General features: G+C 42.2%; 1 protein-coding gene and 2 pseudogenes across 8 annotated transcripts in view; all 3 read right to left on the reverse strand.

Annotated features, from left to right (window-relative positions):
- COMMD10 (COMM domain containing 10) overlaps positions 1 to 15,920 on the reverse strand; it is a 181,972-nt gene extending 166,052 nt beyond the window's left edge. For 2 of the 8 annotated variants that reach the window (XM_061150962.1, XM_061150961.1), the window contains exons 1-4: positions 15,628 to 15,903; positions 13,594 to 13,684; positions 3,895 to 4,005; positions 2,258 to 2,413 (exon numbers count right to left, since the gene is read on the reverse strand). In XM_061150962.1, the coding sequence (XP_061006945.1) occupies positions 2,258 to 2,413; positions 3,895 to 4,005; positions 13,594 to 13,684; positions 15,628 to 15,668 (399 nt within the window). In that variant the 5' untranslated portion in view covers positions 15,669 to 15,903. Of the gene's footprint in view, positions 1 to 2,257; positions 2,414 to 3,894; positions 4,006 to 13,593; positions 13,685 to 15,627 lie in introns of all 8 variants that reach the window. The other 6 variants (XR_009694129.1, XM_061150958.1, XM_061150957.1 and 3 more) reach the window with 6 other exon arrangements.
- Positions 222 to 774, reverse strand: LOC133062230 (large ribosomal subunit protein uL23-like; annotated as a pseudogene).
- Positions 15,921 to 23,000: 7,080 nt separating the features above from the next.
- Positions 23,001 to 24,424, reverse strand: LOC133062804 (endogenous retrovirus group PABLB member 1 Env polyprotein-like; annotated as a pseudogene).
- Positions 24,425 to 24,646: the final 222 nt, after the last annotated feature.

A 24,646-nucleotide genomic window follows, 5' to 3' on the forward strand; every position in this document is an offset into this window, starting at 1 on the left:
ACTACAAATTACATATCTGACAGAGGACTTAAAAATTCACAAAACTCAACAGAAAGAAACCAAACACCCTCTACAAATTCTAACACCCAAAAAACCAAGAACAAAACCAAAACCCATGCATTTTGTGTTGTTTTTTTTTTTTTTCCTGGTTACTTAAGTGTTTATGTACCACAGTATGGCCCCTCAACCAAAAATCAACATAAAGACAAGAAGCATATACATAGTGAAAACTTTTATATTTGGAATTAGCCAGCTGGACTCAGTTTAGATGATCCCAATTTTGTTGGCAACATCCAAAGCATCATAGTCAGGAGCCAGTCGAACATATGCCTTCTTCTCTCCATCAGGCCTGATCAGAGTATTGACCTTAGCCACATCAATGTCATAGAGCTTCTTCACAGCCTATTTAATTTGGTGCTTGTTGGCCTTGACATCCACAATGAATACCAGTGTGTTGTTGTCTTCTATTTTCTTCATGGCTGACTCGGTGGTGAGGGGGAATTTGATGATGGCATAGTGGTCAAGTTTGTTTCTCCTGGGGGCGCTCTTCCGAGAATATTTGGGCTGCCTCCTGAGCCACAGTGTTTTGGGCCGCCGGAAGGTGGGTGACATCCGGATCTTCTTTTTCTTGTGGCTGTGGACACCTTTCAACACTGCTTTCTTGGCCTTCAAAGCCTTTGCTTTGGCTTCAGCTTTAGGAGGGGCAGGGGCTTCCTTCTTCGCCTTCGGCGCCATCTTCATGAAAAGGAAACCCATGCATTTTGATATGCTGGGATTTACACTTATAATTGTCCTTTATATTTATATTACTATGATTCTTTATCTGTCATAACCTGGAAATACAGTTTCATAAAAGATCTGAACAGACACTTTACCAAAGAAGCTCTATGGATGACAAGTTAAGTACATGAAAAGATCATCGTCATAATTTGTTACTAGGGATATGTAAATTAAAAACACAAGATACCATTACAAACCTAATTGAATAGCTTTAATACAAACTGATGATATCAAATGCCGAAAAGAATTTGGAACTACTGGAACTCTCATATAATGTTGGTGAAAATGCAAACTAATACCAAACGTTCACAAATAATTTCAGAAAACAAAAGAGGAGAGGGGAACTCACTTTGTGAGGTCAGTATTAACCAGATGCCAAAAAAGACATCACAGGGAAACTACAGACCAATATCCCGCATGAACATAGATCTTTACCACAATATTAGTAAAGCAAATACAGCAATATACAACCAGGATTATATACCAAAACCAAGTTAAATTTATCCCCAAAATACAAAGATGGTTGAAAATCTGAAAATCAATTATGTAAAACAACATATTAATAGAAAAAAGGGGCAAAATCTGTATGATCATCTTAATCTCCATTAAGAGTAACCAGGTGGTGCTAGTGGTAAAGAGCCTGCCTGCCAATGCAGGAGACTTAAGAGATGCTGGTTTGATTCCAGGGTCAGGAAGATCCCCAGAGGAGGAATACGAACACACAGCAGTATTCTTGCCTGAAGAATCCCATGGACAGAGGAGGCTGGTAGGCTATGGTCCATAGGGTCACAAAAGTCAGACACGACTGAAGAGGCTTAGCGCACACACACACAGAGGTTATTAAGGAGCTTTGTGATACTGCTATTATTTTACATTTTCCCCTAAGAGTTCGTTTTGCTTACTATTTGCTATTCAACAAATGCTGAGCACTTTCTGCATACAAGGCATTCTGCTAGGCCCTAATACCAGCATACAAAAACAAATAAGCATGTGATTCAGTAAAAAATTATAGTAAGTCTGGGACTTCTCTGGTGGTCCAGAGGCTAAGACTCTAAGCCCTCAAATAAGGGGGCCCCGGTATGATCCCTGGTCTGGGAACTAGATCCCACATGCTGCAACTAACAGTTTGTGTGCTGCAACTAAGACCTGGCACAGTCGAATAAATAAATAAATACTTTAAAAATTATAGTAAGTCTTATACATAAGATACACAGTTAACAGAATAACCAACTCTGACCAAGGACTCGGAAGGAAAAAGGGTCTCAAAAGTTACAGAAGCATATTTGAAATTGGCAATTAAAATTATGCATGGAAAGCAAGCAAATATGCATGGAAATACTTTTATAGGAATATCATATACATACTTTCTATTGCCTGATTTAACTCTTTACAAAAACTATCACTTTAAAAACTTTTAGGTATAATAATTTATGCCATACATTACTGAAAAATATCCTTTGAGCAATATATCCTGTACCTTGTGGGGAGCAAGAATCCTCTGCCTGAATTTTTCAATTGTTTCTTGACCCATAGAAGACCAAGCACTGGCAAAAGCTTCTGCTTTGTCTTGTCTAAGATGAATGTTCTCCAACTGCTGCTGCAAAGCGGCCGGCTTCACGTTGTGATACACTGCCTAGTAAAGAGGAAAAAAGCCACATATATCCCTAATGTTCACACAGAGACCTTAAGCTATAATTAAATGCATTACTTCAAATGATTTAAATTTTTAAAAATTTTATATTTCTACTGCATAAATTTTTTGTTATTTTACAAATAACAATATACACAACCAAGGGTGGAAAATTCAGAATTAAAGGGCACAAATTTTTCATGCTAAACTTCATTTTTGTCTGTGGTTTAAGTAATATTAAATCTACTTATCAACTTCTTTGCTCTGGTTATATAAATAGTATCCTAATTAAAATTTAATTTCCTTATTTCACTTAATTATTTCAAATAAGTACACAGTGGTTTTGTTTCCCAACTAACACAATTTTTCCAAGAAACACTTTCTCAAAACCATCTTCATCTACCAACTTCCTAGGTAAATACATTAAAAAAAATTGAAAACTTTCTTTACAGTGATACCTGTTCTATTTTTTTACATTTTGATGAAACAATTTTCTCATAAACCCCATGCTGTTCTGTCCTGTCTGGTTATCCTTTTCTTCTACGGAAGGTTCACCAAGGACAAGAACATAGTCTTCTTTATGATCTGTAAACTGTGTAAGTCTGCATGTAGTAAAGCCTAGCATTTTGTCCTCAACCGTATCTGTTCACTAGAATGCCCAAAAGCTGCAGTACTGTTTAAATTTTTATTTCACAAGTATTCTTCTACTTAATCAAACAACAGGAATTTATTAAGAATCTACTTCTAGATTCTTAATAGATTTAGCCTAGCAGTGTGCTACAATGCACCAAAAATGTGATCCTAGCCCCCTACAAATTCAAAACCTAGTGAAGGAGATGTAACTGATATACATGAAATAATGAAAAGACTTAACAATGGGCTCAACCATGATGAGCCAGGCATAAAAGGAATCCAAATAAGGGGAGGACTGTGAGTATAGGGTCCAGGCTGCAGTGGGAGGAGATGTGATCTGAAGGGAACTTAAACAATGAACTGAATTTAGATGTAAACAAGGGATGCAGAAGGGCAGCTCAGTAGGAAGAAAGACTATAACAAAATGTCCTTTGACAACTATTTCTTTTCTAAATGTTTTGTTTATCATCCTAGTCAAATAAATTCTCAAAATCAATTATTAAATTTCTTAAACAAAATGTGTGCATTTTTCCAAATTACTATACCAAGTAACAATAAATTTAAATCTTTTTCAACTGTCTCAAGTCAGTGAAGTCTTGATTCATAATGTCAAATATTAATACTTTACTCATGCTATTCAACACTAAGACTGTGTTGTAGAATGCAATACCATGAGAAAAAAACACACATTCAAATACTTTTTTACCACATCAAAATTTTTGATAAAACATATTCACAGCTTTTACCTGTACACTTTAGAAAAATAAGCTAAAATGCTATAGATGTCACAGCAATGCAAACATGTAGTAAATAAAAATCATGGTTAGGCTGTTTTGCGGCAATAAAAATACCTGTTCTAAAATGAATGATATTGTTTCAAGAACTAGGTGAAGATCTTGTTTCTCTAGAGAAAATGCAACTTGAAGTTTTTCTTCCTCTTCTTCACTGAAACTACTTTCAGCCTACAACACAAAAAGCAACCTATTAACATACATTCAGGTATTCAAAATTCAGATACTCAACAGAGGATTCCTTTATTCATATGAAAATGAGAACTTGAGGAGCAGTCACTCAGAGCTATCTGAGATGCTGCCTCCCAGGCTACTGTCCTCATTTTGCCCTGGATAAAACTTAACTCGCAACTCTCAAGTTGGACATCTTTTTTTAGTCGACACAGGTCATGAGAGATGGTAGAATTGGAGGTGTCTGGGGACCCATGAGCTGGAATAGGGGCTGGAAAGAGGACAGGCAGGGGATCAAGCTGGTGGTGGGGGCAGGGGCAGGGGGGCACAGCTAGGGAGACAAAGGCAGGACCAGAGTCAGTCTGACAATGGTGTGGATGGTGAGGACATAGTGATGTTTCCCAGAGAGATGGGCCAAGGTCAGAGCAGCTCCAGTAAGTCCCTGTAGGCGCCTTACCCTGGGTCCCTTAAAACCATAGTCAGCAACTGGTTGGGTCCCAGAGCCTGGGCAGGAATCATCGTGCTGTGCTGGTGGGTGAGTGGTCCCAGCTAGTGGTGAGGGCTGCCGGCTGGGCAGGGAGTTAATGTTACAGGTGGGGAGAGATGCTGAGACTCTTCATTCATTCATCTACTTGTTTGCTCATCAAATATGAATGAAGGGCCAGGCGCTGAATAGAATGCTTTCACATGCTCCCATCCTTTTCAGGAGGCTTCTGCAGCGTGGGTTTGCATCCTTGCTCCTTCCCTCACCAGCTGCCTTGGGAAAGGTACTTGATCTTTGTGTTTCATCTGTAAAAAGTGGGGAAATAATTGTCCCTACCTCATGGGGTTGTCATGAGGGTTGCATATCTAAATCCACGCAGAGTAGTTAGAGTGGCATCTGGTTTTGATTGTTCTTGCTCCAGCCATGCCCGGGGACAGCCCAGACTCCAGTGCCAGCGTCTGTTCTGGTGACGCCAGGCCCTCTCTTCCCGTCTCTGCCCACAGTGGCCCAGGTCAGGTGTGCCACCTTCTGACTCATTTCCTTAGCTGTCAAAGGGGTTAATCATCCCAGTCGTGCTGCCTCGCCGGTGATGGAGGGAAGGAGGCAGCCGTGGCACACGGAGCAGCACTGTCCAGGGGAGGCTGCTCTGCAGCCTCTGCCTTGTTTTCCCACGGCCTTAGTACTCTTGCCTGGAAAATCCCACGGAAGGAGGAGCCTGGGGGGGCCCCGGTCCGTGGGGTCGCAAAGAGTTGGACACAACTGAGCGACTTCACTTTCAAGATGAGGAGTTGAGCCTGAGACTGCTTTCTGTGCTAAAGAGTCCTCCATCCTGGAGTTTGGGCAGAGGGCACTTGGTACTTGGCTCTGGGAGGAGACCCCACTGCGTTGTCCCATAAGAAATCTGCTGAAGCTATCCCAGCAGCGTCTTGCACCCCAGACCTTGGCAGGGCCCTGGACATCTCCCCTTCTCCATCAAGGTGCTGTTGGGGAGACTGGAGTCAGGGGTGTGAGGTGACAGACACAGCTCATCCCTGTCCAAGGCCCTGGAGATACCCTGCTGTGCTGCCAAGTGGGTGCTGAGCAGGTGAGGCTCACCTGCTCGATGCCTTTATTACAGCCCAAGGTTCAGGCCTCGGCTGGACCTGTCACTGTTTGATTCCTGTTCTCTGTCCCTTCTGGCCACTGCTGGATGCTAGGGACTCAGAGACACATCAGATCCAGGCCTGTCTCAGGCAGCTCTCAGCTGAAGGGTCAGGCAGCCAGGTGTGAAATAATGACCACACAGGATGTCTCAGTGTCGGGGAACCCAGATGGAGCCAGGCCCAGTGCAAGACACAAGAAAGCTTTGTTCCAGAAGATATGGGCTGCCTGGAGAGCCAGGAGCCCTCCATCTTCCTCCCCTCACCCCTGCTGATATCTGTACTTCCCGGCCCAGTCTACCTCTGAGGGGCATTCCTTCTGTCCCCTTCCCTGGGACGAGGACCCAGCCTGGCACGCAGCACCTGCTGCAGTCTGTCTTGTCTGTTTTGCTCTCTTTACTCCAGCTACACTGAACCATGCCCTCTTCCCTCACATTGATGTTCCCACTGCTTCTCCTGTTCCTTCTGCCTGGGCTACCCTTCTTTATGTTTTTGCCCATTTCCTGCCTGCTTTTCAAAATCCAGCTCAGATGTCACCTCTGTGGCACCTTCTCTGAGGCCACTTTCCTTCCAGCTGGGTCGGTGGCCCTTGGGTGGTCCCACCACCCCTCTCCTTTTTCTGTGTCTGTCTTTTGCATCCGCTCTATTGAATGAGTGATTCAGTGAATGGATAAACTGTGACTTTGGACTGGGCTCTCGACCCCCCTCATCTCACGAGGGTGGTGTCTATGGAGACAATCAGATGACCTGAGAGAAAGTGCTCAGTGCTATACAGAGTACTGTTAGAGCCGGAGGCCATGCTGCCGTTTCTAACAGCACCAAGACTCTGTGTGTGTGTGAGTGTGTGCGCGTTTGGCCACCCCACAAGGCATGCAGGGTTTTAGTTCCTCAACCAGGGATCAAACCTGTGCCCCCTCTGTGGAAGTGCAGTCTTAACCAGCGGATGACCAGGGAAGTCCCACCATAAAAAAAAAAAAAAAAAGAAAAGAAAATGAGAACTTGAAAGAAAAAAGTAAATCCATCATTAATACAAACTGATGTGTCTGTAAATTGCAATATCTTAAAATCACATAACAGTTCATTATTTGGATCTTGCCAAACAAATTTCATTTTTTAAAAAAATCTTAAGTTCTATCATTTACAGGAGGTGGAAAATAATAACAAAAAATGGACATTTAGAAAACACAATATTACAAAGTAAAGCCCTAAAATGTTAAGAATTTACTGTTTTTCAGTGGCTAAGTCATGTCAACTCTGCCACCACATGGACTGCAGCATGCCAGGCTTCTCTGTCCTTCACCATCTCCCGGAGTTTGCCCAAACTCACATCCACTGCATCAAGGATGCCATCCAACCATCTCATCCTCTGTCACCCCATTCTCCTCCTGCCTTCAGTCTTTCCCAGCATCAGGGTTTTCCCCAATGAGTCAGCTCTTCACATCAGGTGGCCAAAGTATTGGAGTTTCAGCCTCAGCATCAGCCCTTCCAATGAATATTCAGGACTGATTTCCTTTAGGATTGACTGCTTTGATCTCCTTGTTATCCAAAGGACTCTTAAGAGTCTTCTCCAGCACCACACTTCAAAAGCATTAATTCTTTGGTGCTCAGCCTTCTTTATGGTCCAACTCTCACATCCGTACATGACTACTGGACTACTGGAAATAACTATAGCTTTGACTAGATGGACTTTAGTCAGCAAAGTGATGTCTCTGCTTTTTAATATGCTATCTAGGTTGGTCACAGCTTTTCTTCCAAGGAGCAAGTGTTTTTTAATTTCATGGCTGCAGTCACCATTTGCAGTGATTCTGGAGCCCACGAAAATAAAGTCTGTCACTATTCTCATTTTTTCCCCATCTATTTGCTGTGGAGTGATGGGGCTGGATGCCATGATCTCAGTTTTTTGAATGCTGAGCTTTAAGCCAGCTTTTTCACTCTCCTCTTTTCACCTTCATCACTCACTTGTAACACTATAAATCAACTATACTCCAATATAAAATAAAATCTTTTAAAAAATAAATAAAACATTGTGGGGGAGAGCACGTTCTCTGTAATAATACTAACCAATTATAATGGGTCTCAGCAACTTTTCTAAGAGCCCAAGCAAAATCTTCTTAAGAGAATAGCATTTTAAGATAGAAAATACCTGGGACTTCCTTTCCATTGTTAGCTCTTTCTTTCCTCCCCTGAACTCACCCCAAAACCTCTCCCAATATATGACCTGACCCAGCATTAAGCCCCTGTCAGCATTTATAAGAGGTAGGATTAAAGAGATAAAATCCGTTAACCCTAAGAACCTTTATCTACAACCTGCATTACCTAGCACCAAGATTCCCATCAGATAGAGAGGTGGCAACTAGTTTGAGCCTTAGTATTATTTTGTTAAAAGTCAATGGATTACGGGATGCAGCAAAAGCAGTTCTTAGATAGAAGTTCACAGTGATACAGGCCTTTAAGAAACAAGAAAACTTTCAAATAAACAACCTAAACCACCACCTAAAAGTATTAGAAAAAGAAGAACAAAATGTAAAGTCAGCAGAAGGAAGGACCTAATAAAGATCAGAGAGAAAATAAATATGACATTTTTTTTTTAAATAGAAAAAAAAAAACAATAAAACCAAGAGTTGGTTCTTTGAAAGGGTAAACAAGATTTACAAACCTCTGGCCAGGCTCACCAAGAAGAACAGAGAGAAGACCCAAATAAACAACATAAGAAATCAAAGAGAGAAATCACAACTGTTACCACAGAAATACAAGCAAGTAAAACAAACAAATAGGACAGGGAAGCCTGGCATGCTGCAGTCCATGGGGTCGCAGAGCTGGATATGCCTTAGCAACTGAACAACAAAACACATTTACTGAGTATTTTCTATGTGCTACACAGATGGTTCGTGCCCTCGGGTATACTATGCTCTAGTTAGAAAGACCTTACAAACAACTATTCCAATAATTTCCATTTTAATAAGTTCTGCAAAAGTATGGGTTACTATAAGAGTACACATAAATCAAGAAATCTTTTTGATAATTTTAACATTTTCCAAAACTTACACATTACTTTCATAAGCAATATGTGAAAAATAGAAGTGAGTCATCTGAGTACAACCTCATGGTTGTACACGTACAACTCCTTGTACAACATGTACAAGGAGTACAACCTCCTTGATCCAAAGATCGGTTTTTCATGCATGAAAAATGTACACTATTAGAACTGCTTTCAAATAAAAATACTCTATCCCCACATACCAAACAACTTTCCCAGTTGCTGCCTCTCCCCAGTAGCTACATGGAGAAGTTTCAGAAGTATCATGATTCCCAGCCTTGATGGCTTAGGATGAGATACAATTTTACAACTGCATTCTTGTAGTGAAGCAGCAATGAGGTGAGGCTTAGAAGTCTAAGTTTAGAAGTGCAGCTCAGAACTGCCACATTTTCCATTTGGGGAGGTCAGTCAGGGGAACTCCAGTCTCTACTATCTATTTTCTGACTAAGAAAAGCATGAACCCAATTTGGCTAAAATGTCAGTCACTTACCTCAAGACCAATGTTTTGATTTTAAAGTTCCAGAGTTTCTGTGACTACCACATACCTTCTTAAAATAATGACCTACAGTACCAGAGTTTTATCAATATAAGGAACAGAATAACAGTATTACTCACATATAATCACTGAACCACATGTTGCATTAAATTCAATGGATATGTACAATCTAACTTCCAAGTGTGTCGAACTGATTCCTTTTAACATACACCAAATGAGTTGTTTTTGACAAAATAAAGATAGTGACTGGGCACACGGAAAAATAAACTTCAGTGTCCTCAGATGTACAAGAAAGGGAGATTTTTTAAAAAGAGGGCAAAAAAGGGACATTCTCAAGATCTTCAGGAGCATTATATTAATAAAGTGGTTTGGAGTGAAGGGGAGCAAGGGAACATTTATCTCCCCCCCAACCGCTAGTACATGAGAAATGCACCCTTAAAATAAGGTTCAGTTCAGTTCAGTTGCTCAGTCAATGTCCGACTCTTTGCGACTCCATGAATCACAGCACGCTAGGCCTCCCTGTCCATCACCAACTCCCGGAGTTCACCCAAACTCATGTCCATCAAGTCGGCAATGCCATCCAGCCATCTCATCCTCTGTCGTCCCCTTCTCCTCCTGCCCCCAATCCCTCCCAGCATCAATATGTGAACAGAACAACAAATGCAGAATACAGCTACAAAACAAAGTTCCAAACACATATTCAATATCTTGATCTGACAACAACCCTGGGCAGATAAATATTAAATGTAAGTCATGGCATTTGCTTCCAAACAGCAGCCGGTTAACTTCTTCCTCTATACCAAAAGTAACCCACACATATCTGGGCACTGAAAAAGTTAAAGAGATATATTCATTTTTATCCTCTCAATGGGAGAAAAATTTAAGGCCCAGGTTTATAAAATCAGAGATCAAGGGTCTAAGAAACTTAAATTTTTAATGGAAAGTGGATGTTAATTTTTCTATATATTTAAAAAGCATACCCCATAAACACAGAACATAGAACTTCCCTGTAGTTTATACGGTAAAGAATCTGCTTGCAATGCAAGAGAACTGGGTTTGATCCCTGGGTTGGGAAGATTCTCTGGAGAAGGGAATGGCAACCCACTCAAGTATTCTTGTTTGGAGAATCCCATGAACAGAGGAGCCTGGTGGGCTACAGTTGGTGGGGTTGCAAAGACTTGGACACAACTGAGCGGCTAAGCACAGCACACATAAACATATATAGACATATACAGGTAAAAAGGAAAACCAATACTTAAAAAGAATAAGCACTATATGGACTGACAAGGAAAGATTTCTGGTAAAAGTGATGAGTGGAAAAGGTAAACAGTAGGGCAATACACACAGTACAATGCCACTTATGAAAACATTTATTTACAAACCAAACAGTTCTATGTGTATATGCATGCACATACGTGGGCACATCTGTATTTATTAATACTTGAAAAAAGGCCTTGAAAGATAAAAATCAAATCGACAACAAAGATAGCTTTGAGGGAGGTGTGATGGTTTTCTCACGTCTGCAGATTCTTTAACACGCCTCCATTCAAAAGATGGGAGCCTAAGTTCCTCTTCCTTGAATATGAGTCAGACTAACTGACTTACTTTTAAGAAGAAGAATATAGTGAAAATGAAGTTATGTGATATTCAAGGTTAGGGCATAAAAAGGACAGCACCGTCCTCTCCTGGACCACTCATTCCAGAAGAAGCCAACCTCCACCCGTGTCAGGAGCACAGGCCCACGTGACAAGGAGCCACAGCTGCCACCAGCTAGCCATGTTAGAAGGAAATCCTCCAAGCCCAGTCAGCACTTCAGGTCACAACTGCCTCCACCAGAAGCTGGTAGCAATGTCATGAGAACCCCAAGTCAGAGCCACCCGGCCAAGCCACTGCTAAATTCTTTACTTAGAGGAGGTGTGAGAGACAATAAATGATTATTATTGTTTTAAGCTGCTAAATTTGGGGGAAATTTACAATTCAGCAATAGATAACTAACACAGCAAAGAACCAAGGTGGAGAAAGAAGCAAGAGTTAATCAAGGGGGCATTTCAGTTCGTCCACACTGTTTAGATGTCTTAAAACAAACACCCATAAACTATTTGTGAAATGGTTTATGTTATTAAAACATAAATGTTATTAAAACAACTTAAGCACTCTATTTTGAACTTCAAAGGCACAAAAAGAGCAAATCAAAAAATACATTCTTTCAACATTTCTTTTTCTTTTTTTTTTTGAAGAATTCATTTTCTTAACATGCATAATGAGTGAACTAATCTCAGTTCCACATATAGTTAAAATCAGGTCACATTCCTCAGAAAGTTACAGAGAATTTCTACTCTATGAAGGCAGAATATTATTGAACTAACTATAAAGGCAATTGCTTCCCTGGTGGTTCAGCTGGTAAAGAATCTGCCTGCAATGCGGGAAACCCGGGTTCGATCCCTGGGTTGCGAAGATCTCCTAGAGAAGGGACGGCTACCCACTCCAGTATTCTGACCTGGAGAATTCCATGAAGTCGCAAAGAGTCAGACATGACTGAGTGACTTTCACTTTCATTTTCAACTCAGCATGGCTTTAGAGAGAAGAGAGGCCTTTGGTCCAAAATTCAAGTTCTGATTTTCAAACACAGGCATACACACACACCATCACCGAGGAAAAACATATGATACTAGTAGTCTGCATATGTCATAATTTAGTGTACATATATAATTTTAACCTGATAAACTTAAGTTATAAGAAGTCCTCCAGCTTATATTAAGTACAAAATAAATGCATTTTCAGAGATAAGCTATGCTTTTTCTTTTTTAGTTCAGAGATGGGGTCAATTCTTCTTTGTACAGGACTGTGCTACACATTATTAATAGAGTTAATGTCCCAGGGCATTAAACACCAGCAGCACCCTAAACACACTGTAACAACAACAAAATCCTCACACATTTCTGTGTGCTGGGGTTTACACCTGTGATTGTCCTTTATGTTAATATAACAAGACCTCTCTATCATAATGGGGAAATATGGTAGCACCCACAAGTCAATCTATCAAATAACTTGTAAAGTTTTAAAAGCAATCTTTCTGAAATGTATGGCACCCATTCCAGACTTGTAAACAAAGTATATTGGATCACACTGTGTGTTGGTTGCTCAATCATGTCCAGCTCTTTGCGACCCCATAGACTGTGGCCCGCCAGGCTCCTCTGTCCATGGGATTCTCCAGGCAAGAATACTGGAGTAGATTGCCATAACCCTCTCCAGAGGATCTTCCCAACCCAGGGATCGAACCCTGGTCTCCTGCATTGCAGGCAGATTCTTTACTATTTGAGCTATAGGGAAGTCCTATGTTTCTGAAACAATTTTAAGGAAAAATATACCAAAACATAGAAAAAAAATAACAGTTACCAAATGGGGATGTGGAGGGAGATAAATTAGGATATGGGGATTAACATACACATACTACTACATATAAAACAGATAAACAACAAGGACCTACTGCATAGCACAAAGAACTATACTCAACATCTTATAATAACCTATAATGAAAAATAATCTGAAAAAGAATACATGTATTTATCAACAACTTTGCCTTACACTTGAAATATAACATTATAGATTAACTATATTTTAATTTAAAAAAAGGACATATCAATAGTCTTTAACTTTTTCCTTCTCCATTGCCAATAAACTTAGGTATATGTAGGTATAAGTTTCATTGTGATGTTCCAAATACACCAAACTCCAGAGGCTACAGGTTTTATTTCCCTGAGTGAATAGTTATATTTCAAAGATTCATTTGGATTACACTAGTTTCTTGTAATGAATCAAGTATTTCTTTTTTTTTTTAATCAAATATTTCTTATGTCTGATTTTCATAATTCTTCCAGAACCTGATAAAGAAATTAACTAAGATTGGTGACCAAGTAGTGAATTACTAATTATCAATACTTTCAAGAAACCACACCCTTGAAATAACAGTGGAAGAGAAAGATTATATACCGGTTGACAGCAAGACTACAGAAATATTTTTAAGAGGAAGAATGAAATCATAATATCAGAATTTTCCCAAAGCATGTTCCACAGAATCTTAATCCCAAAATAAATACCATGATAAAACAATTCCATGGTCAAATACATATGGGGGAAAAAAAATACATATGGAAAATTCTGCACACAATAGTCACCCTTAAATATTTACTATTAACGCTACCATAAAACATACTCTGATAAGTTCCATAATATTAAAAAAAAATTATTTTGAATGAAAACAGAACTTCCCAAACTTTTGACCATAGGATATTCATCAAATTTTCTGGAGACTCAGTGTTCCCCAGTAGTGCTGGAGAACGATACCTTGCAAAAAGTTATTCAAGTGGAAACCTGGATTTGCAGTAGAATCATAAGAACAAATTATAAGCGATAGAATTACAAACATACAAACCTTCAGGTGAAGTTTTTGAAGAATTCGGGTGAGCAGTCGTGGAAATCTTCCTATATCTATTTCATTTATCAGGGACACTGCTTTTTTCATGCTAAAGAAATTCATAACACAAAGTTTTAAAATGTGTTTTCCCCAAGTGGTACTGTCATTGCTGTAAGTATAGTTGATTGTAAGTTTTCATTTCAACAACTGATTGCTATAAAGGTAAGTCCGAGTGAAACAGATGATGGCCAGCAAAGAAGACAGGACATTTCCAAAAGATATCCCAAAAGTACCTCTGTTGAAAAGGTCTATTTGGCAAATTTTCTCTTTCTTCTGGGCCTGGCAAACTACTTGGGAAAGCCTGCACTCTGTGGGGAACAGTATCAATTTAGGAGTGGGAGTTTATGTATCCATGTAACTCAAAACAGAACTCTGAAGAGTTGGGGAAGGGAAGTGGCAGCTACACCAAAAACAGATAAAAAGAGTGATGCATTGCAGATAATGGAATTCAAAAAAACAAACATTAACATACAATGGTGTTGGAGAAGACTCTTCAGAGTCCCTTGGACTGCAAGGAGATCCAACCAGTCCATCCTAAAGGAAATCAGTCCTGGGTGTTCATTGGAAGGACTGATGCTGAAGCTGAAACTCCAATACTTTGGCCACCTGATGCGAAGAGCTGACTCACTGGAAAAGACCCTGATGCTGGGAAAGATTGAGGGCAGGAGGAGAAGGGGACGACAGAGGATAAGATGGTTGGATGGCATCACCGACTCAATGGACATGGGTTTGCGTGGACTCCGGGAGTTGGTGATGGACAGGGAAGCCTGGCGTGCTGCAGTTCATGGGGTCGCAAAGAGTCGGACACGACTGAGCCATTGAACTGATACTGAAGTGCACAGTTATTTTAAAACCCTGTTTAAACTGTAACCAACTTTAAATTATGTGATAAGAACAATTCTACTGCACCACGCTGGATATGGTTTACTGATGTGGTGTGTTACCCAGGACACTGGTGTGAGAAAAGGAATTGGCTGTCAGAACGCAATCAAAGAAGGAAAAACTTCAAAATGACAACCCTCTTCAAAAAGATTCTTGTCCCTTCTAGGCTCAAGATGGGCTTCCCTGGTGGCTCAGACTGTAAAGAATCTGCCTGCAATGTAGGAGACTCAGGTTCGATCCATGGGTTGGGAAGATCCCAAGAGAAGGGAATGGCAACCCACTCCAGTATTCTTGCCTGGAGAATTCCATGGACAGAGGAGGCTGGCGGGCTACAGTTCATGAGGTGCAAAGAGTCGGACACGACTGAGCAACTAACACTATGCACAAAGAAGTTATTCTCCAGACTCAGTGATACTTCGGCACTTTTCTGCATCCACACACTACATGCACTATTATTTATCTTTCATTAAATGGAATCATTTTTGCCAAATTTTATTTTAAAACAGAACTTTATATCACCACTATAGACCGCCAATCTTACCTACCATGAATAGATATGAACTAAATATATAAATGGACAAAAGGTAAATAAAGTGAAAACAAAAGCAATGTTACCAAATTCTGGTCAGATGCTGTTACCAGCCAAAAAACTCCTGGCCTGGGGCCTATTCGATCTTGATTGAAAAGCTGTAATAACACGTGCTAAGTACTAATGACCACTCAGGACAAATGGGAGTCTCTCCCATAATCAGAAAGTCTGAAAAGTATTGAAAAAGGAAAGGGAACACCTCTTCACGTGATTTCAGAACTACCCCAGGACGGCTTGGGTACCAGCGATATCAGCCTCGGGGAACAGTGACAGTGACCAGACACCGACGCACTGACTTCAGCTGTCGGGCTCATAGAAAGCCCACGCAAGTGAACCACGGTGCAGGCGGAGGCGCCCAGGGGCCCGCGATCCCGCGATCCCGCGGTCCAGCATTCCCGCGGGGCCCGCGCAGCGACTCAGCCGGCCCGGCGCCCCGGCGACAGACAGCAGCAGCATCCTCGGGCCGGCCCTGCCCGCGCCACCCCGGTGACCGCTGTCCCCGCGCGCCCAGCCGGGGCTACCTGGGGCTCTCCCGCAGGATCAGCGCCGCGGACGCCGCCATCCTTGAAGCTCCCTACTAGGCCCGCCGCCCGAGTCAGATGCCTGGAGCCCAACCAATGGCGGAGGCGGCGGCGGACGGCAACCCGGAAGGGCCAAGCCTCGCCAGGGCCGCGCCGCTCCGCTCCTGCAGTCCTGGAGCGGCGAAGGGGCGTTCCCAGCCGTCATACTCCGCGCCACTCCCGCAGTTCCGAGTTAAGGCTGTACACATTTTAATTTACTTATAGGTATATATTTCGGAGAAGGCAATGGCACCCCACTCCAGTAATCTTGCCTGGAAAATCCCATGGACGGAGGACCCTGGTAGGCTGCAGTCCATGGGGTCGCTAAGAGTCGGACACGACTGAGCGACTTCACTTTCACTTTTCACTTTCATGCACTGGAGAAGGAAATGGCAACCCACTCCAGTGTTCTTGCCTGGAGAATCCCAGGGACGCGGGAGCCTGGTGGGCTGCCGTCTATGGGGTCACACAGAGTCGGACACGACTGAAGCGACTTAGCAGCAGCAGCAGCAGCAGGTTTATATTTACCTATTTTATATATACACATAGCTGGATATGGAGTGTGAATATTTTTAGGTATTAGTATAGGTAATGTGTGTGTGTATGAACATATATTTAGCAGTGCGTACATACACAAATAATTTTTGAGGGGTGAGGAGGAAAAGTTTAAGCACCCCTGCAGTGTCTGGCCTGTGCCACAGCTGGGCAAGTGGTGGAATGCTCTCTGAAGGAGCCCAGGGCAGCTCCAGCGTGTGACCAGCGCCACCAGCTCTTCCTGTCCCCTGGTGCTCTGCAGTGCCCTAGGGGAACCTGTGCTCTTAGTACCTTTATTCATTCAGCTATTTCAAATCCTGAAAAATGATGCTGTGAAAGTGCTGCGCTTAATACACCAGCAAATTTGGAAAACTCAGCAGTGGCCAAAGGACCAGAAAAGGTCAGTCTTCTTTCCAATCCCTAAGAAAGGCAATCCCAAAGAATGCTCAAACTACCGCACAATTGCACTCATCTCATACGCTAGTAAAGTAATGCTCAAAATTCTCCAAGCCAGGCATCAGCAATACATGAACTGTGAACTTCCAGATGTCCAAGCTGGTTTTAGAAAAGGCAGAGGAACCAGCGATCAAATTGCCAACATCTGCTGGATCATGGAAAAAGCAAGAGAGTTCCAGAAAAACATCTATTTCTGCTTTACTGACTACAACAAAGCCTTCAACTGTGTGGATACAATTAACTGTGGGGAATTCTGAAAGAGATGGGAATACCAGACCACCTGACCTGCCTCTTGAGAAACCTGTATGCAGGTCAGGAAGCAACAGTTAGAACTGGACATGGAAAAACAGAATGGTTCCAAATAAGAAAAGGAGTACGTCAAGGCTGCATATTGCCACCCTGTTTATTTAACTTATATGCAGAGTACATCATGTGAAATGCAGGGCTGGATGAAGCACAAGCTGGAATCAAGATTGCTGGGAGAAATATCAACAACCTCAGATACGCAGATGATATCCTTATGGCAGAAAGTGAAGAAGAACTAAAGAGCCTCTTGATGAAAATGAAAGAGGAGAGGGGGAAAGTTGGCTTAAAATTCAACATTCAGAAAACTAAGGTCATAGCATTGGATCCCATCACTTCATGGCAAATAGTTGGTGAAACAATGGAAACAGTGACAGACTTTATTTTTTCGGTCTCCAAAATCACTGCAGATGGTGACTGCAGCCATGAAAGTAAAAGACGTTTGCTCCTTGGAAGAAAAGCTATGACCAACCTGGACAGCATATTCAAAAGCAGAGATATTACTTTGCCAACAAAGGTCCATCTAGTCAAAGCTATGGTTTTTCCAGTAGTCATGCATGGATGTGAGAGCCGAACTATAAAGAAAACTGAGCACCGAAGAATTGATACTTTTGAACTGTGGTGCTGGAGAAGACTCTTGAGAGTCCTTTGGACTGCAAGGAGATCAAACCAGTCAATCCTAAGGGAAATCAGTCCTGAATATTCATTGGAAGGACTGATGCTGAAGCTGAAACTCCAATACTTTGGCCCCCTGATCTGAAGAGCTGACTCATTGGAAAAGACCCTGATGCTGGGCAAGATTGAAGGTGGGAGGACAAGGGGATGACAGAGGATGAGATGGTTGGATGGCATCACTGACTTAATGGACAGGAGTTTGAGTAAACTGCTGGAGTTGATGATGGACAGGGAAGCCTGGCATGCTGCAGTCCATGGGGTCACAAAGAGTTGGACATGACTAAGTGACTGAAATGAACTGCAGAAGGAGGGCTATTTCATGTTCCCTCTTTCCCCTTGTCTCACATGCAAGCCATTTATTTCCAAAAGCAGTAGCTTCCCCCAAAACTCAAGCTCTTGCTCAGGAGTCAGCATCTGTCCCAAGACATATATCACCAAGTAAGCCCATAAAGTTAGTCCTGTAAAGGCTTCTATGTACTTGTTGGATCTTCTAGATAGTTTCGACGACAATTGGTACTGTTTGAATTTCTACCAAGACTGAGGCAACCCATCCTAGAAGGGTGTCCTGATTCTCAGCCTGTTCAGTTGGGAGCCCCAGATCCAGGGGCAAAGTAAGAGAAGAGGAGGGAGCTAAAGGTTTCACACCCAAATCTGTACTCTTAGGACATAAGCTTGGCATGTCTCACAGAGAGAGAAAGAGAAACATATATGTCACTTCTACCCATTTCTCTTGTTTTCTACAGAACCAATCTAATTGTAAAACAGCATTTTAATTGAAACCCTTTAACAGGTCAACGTTCCCCATCTTCCAAAGGATACTGTGGCCATTCATTATCACAGAAGAAGATCAGACGTGTGTTTCTAAACTTTGGGGATCAAACTTGTCCCAGTTTTTAAAAATAAATTTTAAAAGAGTGGCTCTGGAACTGCTAGCTCCAATCTGTAAGAGAGAAAAAAGCGGCATCCACAGCCGTGGCTTCTTTCCACCAGAGGCATCCCTCCCTGGTCTAGATGGCGGTGTAGACAGACTTTCCACCAAAGATTTCCTTCCCTTGTCGGGCTTAGTGTGCCGCTTACCAACGCAGGTGCCGTACTCATCCCTCCCGGTTCTACCACTGAGGTGGGGTGGAGATGCACCAAGGGTAGACCTGATGGAATCCCAAATTGATTTAGTTCCTTACCACCAAGACCTTTGTTTGATTTGCATTCTTCTGATGTGACCCAGTAGAGCAGAGTAGCTTTCCCAGAATATTCTCCAAGGGATTCCTAGGGGAAGCTTCCGTCTCACATGTGCCCGTGCACAGTCCTGACCGCAGTAGAAGCAGTGAGTCATAAAGGAATGAACAACAACCACGATGTCTCCTCTGAGTGTCGCCACACCAGTACATGTGCTAGCAAAAGGGTAGGCCAGCAAGGAAAAAGTGATTTTTGTCCTCAAGCTATTAGGGCCAATCCTTCCAGTTCATTTCCACAGATTCCACAGAAAGAATATCTAAGGAGTTGAGACAGAAGCCACCAGAGAGCCTCCTCTGGCCCACTAAGAGCTAATGCTACCAAAGGAAGAAACCCATTGCACTTCCAATCTGACCAGACTCTGCAATTCCCAATCTGTGTCCTCAAAAACCTCATGGTCAACAGCAGGGCTTTTGTCCACAAAGATCGGAGGCACAGCCATGACAAAGTCTCACTTTCAGGTCGCTGGCCCTTGAGGCAGGCAGCCAAGAGAGTGACCTCTAGCCTGAGAGATGTTCCTGGAGCTAGAGCTCCGCCTCGCTCCCAGAAGTGCTCTTGTAACTTTTGGCTCCTAGCAAGGCTAGGCGCTTCCATACATGGAGTCTAAGTAAAAGTGCATAGTAACAGCATGGATCACAAGTCCCTTGAAAGTCTATGATCTGACAGATGAGGTTAGTAGTTCTATTTCCCCCACGAAATTACGAAATGGCCAAAGAGACCAGAAAAAGGTGACCAAAAAAGGAAATTTCGGTCCACCCACTTCGTCCATTTCTGGCCGCTCCCCTCGCAGGGAGGTTGGGTGTCTTTTGGCATTGGCAGGTCGGCATAAACCCCTGACAAGGCTCCCCTTTTGGGGACTGCATTCAGTCACTCAAGAGCTTTCTCTGTCCCTTTCATACTTTAATAAAACTCTGCTACACAAAAGCTCTTGAGTGATCAAGCCTGGTCCCTGGTCCCGAAGCTAAATCTTCTTTGGAGATCATGAATCTGACACTGTTCACCATAAGCTATCAAGACTTTGATTAATATTAAGGCATATATGTGGAATCTAGAAAAATGGTATAGATGAACCTATCTGCAAAGCAGATACGGAGACACAGCTGTAGAGAACAAAAGTATGGACACCAAGAGAGGAAAGGGGGTGGGGGTTGGGACGAATTAGAGGACTGAGATAGACGTATATACACCACTATGTAAAAAAGGAGAGAACAAGCGAGAACCTGCTGCATAGCACAGGGAACACTACTCAACGCTGTGCCGTGGCGAAGAGGTGACCCATGTCTACACACAGCTGGTTCACTTTGCTCTACAGCAGAAAGTAACATCGTAAAGCAACTGAATGCAGTAAAAATAATTTTTTAATAAGGTAAAAAGAACTCACAGGAGAGTAGAAAGACAGCATGACTTCAGGAATACCTTAGTCTCCCTTACAGGAAAATACCGAGTGCATTATGAGGATTCAGAGGTGGGAAGAGTGATCAGACATCCCCGAGGTATGATCAGGAAAGCTTCCTGGGGCAGGTGAAGTGAAGAAGCCTTAAATGTTAGGTTGTGGCATGTACATTCAATTTGATGAGAAATGGGGAGCCATTAAGTGTTTTCAAGCAAAGAAAGTTTTGTGATGAGAGCTGCGTTTGTTTGTTTGTTGAAAATTACCGTCAACAGAATGGTTGTTGGACAGGGAAGTGGTAAGCAAGAAAGCCAGACAGGGAACTATCGCAATAACCTATGGAAAGCAGTAAAATTCACTGTAGTAAAATGGCATTGGAGAATGAAAAGACAGTGAATGAATTAGAGTTACATTTCAGCTGCAGAATCTTCAGGAGCTTAGAAAAGATTGAATTTAATTTTCGTACCTAATTATGTTTTACTTAAATTATTTAAATTAGTTGGCATTCCTAGAGCAGCCCTGAAACATCCTAACTGAAAGGAGAAGCCAGATTGCAAATTAAAAGTGAATAATCCCCACATGGATAATTGAGTCAATTATACAGCGTGTTGAACACATACAAATACATTTGGTTCCACAACACTCCACACACTTCCCAATTCATGCAGTATCTGAAAAAAAAAAAAAAAGTGCATGTGAATCTACATAAATTATAGGTCTCTGATACAAACATAGATTACCTTAGCCGACACCATTTTAATAAAGTTCCAGTTCCCTCAACTTTTGAATCGTTTCCCTCATTCCCTTGAATGATCCCTTCGATTCATTGCCTGAAATAGAGCTGCTAACAACTAAAACTATTTTGAATCTCTAGGAGGAAGAGGTGAAGTTTATCTCCTCCTCAGTTCCCATCAAAACTATAGCTGGGATTTTCAGCCAAGGAGCATCAGGGTGGTTTTGAGAGTCAATTCTTGGGCAGGCTGATAAGTCCAGGGTCTCCGAGGGGGAGATAGGGGTCTGGAATACTCAAGGAGGAGGAAAAGACAAACATCTTTTTTTCCCTCTACATTCCTTACTCTTAGCCACATAAAACGTTTTTTTCTTTAAGCCCAGGGCTGATGCTTACATAACAAACAACTCAGTTTAAACTCTGCACTAAGGATTATATAACAACAATGTATCCTGCTTGAGGACATGTTTCCTAAAAACCTTCTGGCTAATCTGTAATCTTAACATGTAAATTATGGGAGTCGGTCTAGTAAGATCTTTACAACCTTGAGACATTCTTTGGATTTATCATAATAAAATGTATATATAACTCCCTTGCTTAGACTAGGGAAGGAGGCACTTTCCATCCCCCTTCTGAGGTCTATGTCAGAAGCTTTCTCCCTTTTCATACTTTAATAAAACTCTGCTACACAAAAGCTCTTGAGTGATCAAGCCTGGCCCCTGGTCCTGAGCTAATTCTTCTTTGGAGATCACAAGTCCAACCTCGTCTGAGCCCTGAATTCATGTAACCTGGAACAAAACAGTTTACTGCACCAAGTTTCCTTTTCTTGATCTGCAAAATGGAGGTGAGAATAACGTTTGCTCCCCTGGGCTCTGGTGAGAATTAAACAGCCTGATTTGTATGTGCAAGGATCACTCTACTTTCCCTCATAAAACAAAGCACAGACTTCCAAGGTTTAGCAAAATAGGGTCCAGTGGATACAGAAAGGCCTCTCATTATTTTTCTTCATATTCACTGATAGGAGTGATCACTTCTTATCACCACTTTTTCCTATATAGTCTTGATGCGGTGAATAATTCCACCCCCTAAATGAGACTCTCAGCCAAAATATTTCTGTAATCTCTGGAGTGTGTGTGTGTTAGTCGCTTAGTCATGTCTGACTCTTTGTGACCCCATGGGCTATAACCCACCAGGCTCCTCTGTCCATGGAATTCTCCAGGCAAGAATACTGGAGTGGATTGCCATTCCCTTCTCCAGGGGATCTTCCCGACCCAGGGATTGAATCCAGGTTTCCCACATTGCAGACAGATTCTTTACCGTCTGCGTCACCAGAGAAGCCCAATCTCTGGAGTATAGGCATACACATCCGAAACTACATGGACAAGTCCTTTTAGTTGTCTTCCTGTTGCCAAATGCTAGAGAACAAGATATGTACTTCTTGAAGCATAATTCCATAACCACACTTCATTCCTAACTCCCAAAGTTGTCAACCCATCTTTAGAATGGATCCAGAGCCTAGACTGTTGTGGATTCACCTCAGAGGACACTCAAGGCAGTAGAGTACAGTTTATTATGCCAGAGGGTCCAAGGGGAATCAGTTCCCAACAAGGACCCTGATGTTTCTGAGAGGCCTAGTTTTATACCCCCCGCTTAGTGACAGGTTACATGTTAGCAACCTCTGTTGTATATGACGGAGTTTTACAACAAATAGGTGCTAGGAGAACAAACAATTAAGGTTAAAGGGGGGAAACAATGATTATACATCAAGGGCGGGACGTCTCCTTGGTTAATCTAGCAGGGGCAGCCTGAGCTCAGCTACAATCTATTTGTCATCTGTAGGGAGGGATGTCTCCAGGAGACCTTTTCATTAGCAACTGTTTCCTCACTCTTGGGCAAAGTTCATGCCCATTTCACATCTTGTCTTTAAGATGGATGACAGGCTTCATGATGCAGTCTCTCTTGCTTCTCCCACACTGGCCCCAACATTCCCCCCTCCTGATGCTTCTCTTCTCTTTAATGATGGGCATCAGTCATGGGTGTGTATGGTACACGGGGACTGTGTAACTGCAGCAGAGCTATCAGTTTGGAGGTTACGCATTGAGTTATACACTGGAGAATACAAGGCCAAAAATTAATATAATGATTAACAAAATAATTACAAAAAGATTTTTCCACCAATCACCTTTGATCCAAGAAAATACCAATGTCCAAAAAGGAGGATTATCATTAGACATAGCTTTTACCTGGTTTTTCCTGTCATCTACTGTGGCTGATACTTTGCCAGATAAATCAGGAATAATTACACAACATTCAACTTTAATTATAGCACAAGTCCCTCCTTGGGCAGCTTTAAGCGTGTCTAAAGCCATCCGATTTTGATTCACTGCCTTTCTCATTCGTATTTGTTCTTCATTTAAAGCTTGGATTGCCTTTGCATGATTGCCTTTGCCTTGGATTGCCTTTGTGTGTTTCATGAAGTTAGAGCTTCTACTTTAATCTTAATATCTGTTGTTCCTATAGATGGTACAAACAAGGCAGCTATGTAATCATACCATTGAAACACAGACCTTGCCCACCGCACAGGTAAATGAGGCAAATTTACTGGGGCCTGTTGTAAGCATGGCTTAATACGTCCATGAGCAAAGGCAAATCCTAAAGTGCAGTGGCCAACCCAACCAACTGGAAGCCAAGGCCATAAATTCGATCCACACAGCCATTGGGTACCTTTAGGGGCCACCCATCAGATCCCAGGGTTGTTCCTCCAGTCTGAGCCAGGCCAGCGAGCTGGTAAATCTGGGTGATAGGTGACCTCTAATATTTGTTCACATTGCTCTGGGGACAAGTATCCCACATACTTTAATTATTTTGGATCTATGGGATGGTCACCAAATCCAATATTCTGTTCGCTTTGCTCCCAACAGATGGGGCAGGGACAATAGTCTGGCCTTTTTCCGAAGTCATCCAAAAATATTCATTTGATATCTGGTAAAATTGTTCAAAGTACCTGGTGAATTGGCCCTTTTTACTGGCCATAGATTTCTTATCTTTTTTATTTTTTAAGTGTAGGCTTTTGTTACTTCTGTTAAGCTTGCATTTACTTCAGATGTCGCCCCATGACCTTGATCAATCAGATTAGAGTCCTGTTTACACCAAGAAAGAAGTGACAGGTTGTGAGTTACTGAAGAAAGAAATGTTTCTTGTTGTTGCCTCAAAAAGGAACAGAGGGGGCAAAAGCCCCCTCTGCAGAGAGGAGACACCCACCAAGGAAGTCCATCCATCACTGACAAAGGCATGGCCCCACAAACCCAACAGTTAGAAGTGTTATGGAAGTTCGCATACAAGTGGGCCCAGGACAGGAACACATTATCCTGAGTTTGCAGTCCAGGTAGGGTCATCATGCCAATCAGGAACAGCAGAATCATTTGTAGTGGTTCCATCCTGGATCTGTAATCATCAACAGAAGATGAGTCGGGTCTTCAGTGGTTCCTCTGGGTTAGTATGGGTGGTCCAGTGTCCTTTTTCCTCTGCTGCTGTCTTGAACTGAGTATGGTAAATCCAGGGAGTGATACCTGCAACTTTAACTGCAGTGGGAGTGGTTAGTACAATAGTGTATGGCCCTTTCCAGGTGGGAGATAACGTCTGCCATTTCCAATCCTTTA

This window comes from Dama dama, chromosome 9, assembly GCF_033118175.1.
Source record: "Dama dama isolate Ldn47 chromosome 9, ASM3311817v1, whole genome shotgun sequence".
Taxonomy (NCBI): Eukaryota; Metazoa; Chordata; class Mammalia; order Artiodactyla; family Cervidae; genus Dama; species Dama dama.